Raw genomic sequence first — 4314 nt, forward strand, 5'->3', positions numbered from 1 at the left:
GTGACACGTAAAAGCACCTACTACACTCTCTGAGTGGTTGGCGTTAGGAAGGGCATCCAGCTGTAGAAACTCTGCGAAATTTAGATTGGAGCCTGGTGTTGCCATCCGGTTTCACCAGTCCTCAGTCAAATCGTCCAACCCATGCTAGCATGGAAAGCGGACGTTAAACGATGATGATGATGATGAAGTAACAACTCTTCATTATAATTAATTTATGATATCAATAATTAAATATATGGATAAACGAATATTAAAAATGAACAGCATAAGAGCCATAGACTAACCTTTCAATTTCAGGTGTGTGGGTGGTTGCATGTAATTGTATAAATCTGCAGTCGTATTTTTGTAAAGGATGCGGACAAAGTAGTTATTCTCTTGGTTTTGATGAAGTTCAAGAATCAATGTGGATGCATAAGGAGGCAGGACGTGGTTGAAGATCTTCATAGCATGACTCAAAGCCGCAACAGTCTTATCATGCTGGAAAACAAGAGAGATCAAAAGGTAACATAGCTGCTACATAAAGGGGCAGATGGGGCCCCGTGGTAAGAAGTTTGCTTTCAAACCATGTGATTTCAGGTTTAGTCCCACTTCGTGGCACCTTGGGCAAGAGATGTTTTCTGCTTTAGCCCTGAGGCAATCAGAAGCCTTATGAGTGAACTTGCTAGATGGAAACTGAAAGAAGCCTGTTGTATGAGCATACGCATGTGCATGTGTCTCCTTGTCTTGACATCGTGTGATAGTTGTGAAATGATTGTTACTATCATGCTGTCACCAACAGGTGAGTGTTGGTGACAGCAAGGGTACCCAACCAAAAAGAATCTGCATCAATATACTCTGTCCAACTGATGCAAACATACAAAAATGGATGTTAAATGATGAAGAGAAATAAGAGGCAGTGGCTCAGGAGTTTCATTTGTTCATTGCATAAAATGCTTCACAAGTATTTAGTCCTTTATCATTCCAAGTCTTTGATATCTGTGGTACATGTGTGTTTTTGCATTTGCAACCCCTCCCACGACCACGAGATAACCAGTGGTGGCTTGTTTGTGTCTTTGTAGCTTAGTGGTTTGGCAAACAGAATGACAGAATAAGTACCAGACATTAAAAAATATAAGTAGTGGGGCACTGAGGTCAAGCTCTTCAGACAGCGCCCCAGCATGGCCACATTCCAATGAGAAAAACGAGTAAAAGATAAGCGCTTAGCCCTTTAGTATTTAGACCGGCCAAATCCAGTCAAAATATTTGCCTGTTTTAGGTTCAAACTGGCTGGATCCAGCCTATCACACCTACCCTACAACATCATTAAAAAATTGGGTTCAGACTGGCTAGGTCTGGCCTATCACACCTACCCTACAATGTCATTCAAAAATAATCCCATCATGGAAATCTGAAAGTTATGATATAATCACATGATTAATTCAAAACGATGTGAATAAATAAGGATTAAATTTGACAATTATTTATGAATGGTAACGAGTTAAACGACAGAATTGGGTGAAACCCAATAAATTTGGTATTTAAAAGAAATTACTCACAGCTGAATACATGAAGAGTTTTGTCTTGAAATCTGGTTTTGAGTGGATTTTTTTCTGCATATTGTTCAACATTTTTTGCAGCAGAGGACCTGAAATTTATAGAAATAAAATATTTTGGTAAAAAGGTTTAATTTCAAAGTAAGTCATTGATGATTCCAAGACTGGTCCCAATTTAGAAGATGTGTGATTGAATCTCTTACTAAACCCCTTATCTTCTCTGTCATATTTTCCAGACCTGATGAAATAAGTACCAATTAAGCATTAGGGCCAATGTAATACCCTTCCCCTCAAAATTTCAGGCCTTGAGCCTATAGTAGAAATTACCATTATTATGATTATAGCAGTCAAGATGAACTTACCTCCTTTCAATCGAGCCATTTCAGGGGTTCCGAAGAGAAGTGTAAATGACAAGGTATTAAGATCAATGAGCTTATTGTAAACGGTTTCATTTAACCAGGATGGCTTACTGAAATTGTGATGACCCTGTAAAATGCAAAATAAAAACACCAACAGAAACAAATAAATATATAATAAAAATCAAAATTCTTAAAATGTTGGAAACAGAAAAATCTACTTTCAGACATATTTTATAATAAATTTTTTTACCAATTCATCCTTAAACCAATTAATATTGTCACATGTGTTGTTCGTTTTGTTTGGTTTTTAACCCATTTTTTCTTTTTATCATATTTCTATTGAAACAGTGTTTTTGCTTCAAATTAATTTTTGAAAATAATTTAGTAAAATAACTTCATGACTAAAAGTGAAGAGAAAGTTCTAAATAGAATTGAAGAATTCTTCCATCCAAATAATGTTATTTACTAAATAATTGCAGGAAAGGATCAGAAAACAGATTCTTCAAGCTGAGCCCACTGACCGAAAATGTAGAGGTAGACGAAGAATGAGATGGTTGGATTATCTTCATGAGGATCTCTACTCCAAAGACCCTTCCAAGAATAGATGTTACCAAAAATATTTATGTCATGCTCCTAACAGTTCTGACTCACTGCATTAACCATGATAGCCTGCACTTGGCTATGTATCCTGTATACAGAAGGAACCCTTGGGAAATTTTCCAGTATCATCATTTTATGTAGCCAAATCACTAAATAATTTTCATACCTTAATCAACAAAGTGTTTAAGTGATTTTATGGTCTTTATTTCACTGATAAAACCAAAATATGAATGGAGTCATCACCATAGCTATCAAAGATCACGACACACTTCTCCCTTTAGGCATAACTCTGTTTAATATCTGAACAATTAAAATTTCACAGTTCTCTCCCTTGCCCCATTTTGGGAACAATTTTTATTAGCACTAATGACTTCTTCTCAGTTCTTTATGCAGAAGGCAACCCATCAATAAAATCTTTCTATTTGGGCTTCGTTCAGTTTCTGTCTACAAAATTCATTTACAAGGATTTGGTTGGCTTATAGCAGGACTGAACCCCAAACCACAAGGCTTGAAGCAGACTTCTTAGCTACGTAGCCATGTCCTGCGTCTGGATAGATTTCATGAACTTCAGACAACTTTTTTTTTATCTTTTCCTTGTTTCAGTCATGACACTGTGTCCATGCTGGGGCAATGCCTTGGGAAATTTTTAGTTGAATGTATCGATCCCGGTACTTATTTTTTAAAAGCTTGGTAATAATTCCTCTGCTCTCTTTTGCCAAACTGCTAAGTTACAAAGATGTTAACACACCAACACTAGTTCTCAAGCAGCGGGGACAAACATACACACAAAGACACATACACACATGTGTGCGAATATATATATATATATATATATATACCATCTACCACATCCATTCACAAGGCTTTGGTTGGCCCATGGCTTTAGTACAAGTCACTTGGTCGTCAAGGGGTCATGTAAGGTGACTGGTTGGTAGGCAAGCTCCTTACCAAACAGCCATGCCTGTGCCTGTTTCATATTTCAAGATGAAAACGTTGAGGAGAGTAGCCTGGTGGTTAGGCCATTGCACTCATGATTGTGAGATTGTGGTTTCAATTCTCAGGCAGGGCAAAACATTGTATTCTTAAGCAAGACATCACTTCACACTGCTCTAGTCCTCTCAACTGTAAATGAGTAAACCAGAAACAGACTGACATCCTGTTCAAAAGGAACTGGGTACCAGGCTGTATGAGCCCTAGAGATAGAGACTAAGACAGTAATGTGCAGGGGACTCACTACTCACTAATACTAAAACATTATGTAATTAAAAATATAATAATATATTGTTGGGAAAAAAATTGAACTTACCTCGCAAATTAAAGTGTCAGCCAGCATCCAAACATAACTGATGTTTTCTTTGGGACCACCAGTGACCCGACTAAGAAACTCATAGAAGGGCTGCAAAGAAAATATCAAAACAGCCGTAAATGTACACATTCGAAAGAATTATTCCTTTATTACCAACGGAAGCAGTGTTAGTACCAAAAGGTAATCTTTATATCCAACTTAATGTGGATGTCATGTTTGAACGCTGAACACTGCATTATTAGTCTTGAGAGATCCTTTCACATAGACACATCATCATCATCATCATCATCATCGTTTAACGTCCGCTTTCCATGCTAGCATGGGTTGGACGATTTGACTGAGGACTGGTGAAACCGGATGGCAACACCAGGCTCCAGTCTGATTTGGCAGAGTTTCTACAGCTGGATGCCCTTCCTAACGCCAACCACTCAGAGAGTGTAGTGGGTGCTTTTACATGTCACCCGCACGAAAACGGCCACGCTCGAAATGGTGTCTTTTATGTGCCACCCGCACAAGC

At 37.9% G+C, this 4314-nt stretch overlaps 1 protein-coding gene across 1 annotated transcript in view; it reads right to left on the reverse strand.

Annotated features, from left to right (window-relative positions):
• LOC106873045 (prostatic acid phosphatase) overlaps nt 1–4314 on the reverse strand; it is a 24661-nt gene that overhangs the window by 5633 nt on the left and 14714 nt on the right. The window contains exons 6-9 of the mRNA XM_014920252.2: nt 3798–3887; nt 1895–2018; nt 1536–1624; nt 285–477 (exon numbers count right to left, since the gene is read on the reverse strand). Of these exons, the coding sequence (XP_014775738.1) occupies nt 285–477; nt 1536–1624; nt 1895–2018; nt 3798–3887 (496 nt within the window). The remainder of the gene's footprint in view (nt 1–284; nt 478–1535; nt 1625–1894; nt 2019–3797; nt 3888–4314) is intronic.

This window comes from Octopus bimaculoides, chromosome 18, assembly GCF_001194135.2.
Source record: "Octopus bimaculoides isolate UCB-OBI-ISO-001 chromosome 18, ASM119413v2, whole genome shotgun sequence".
Classification (NCBI taxonomy): Eukaryota; Metazoa; Mollusca; class Cephalopoda; order Octopoda; family Octopodidae; genus Octopus; species Octopus bimaculoides.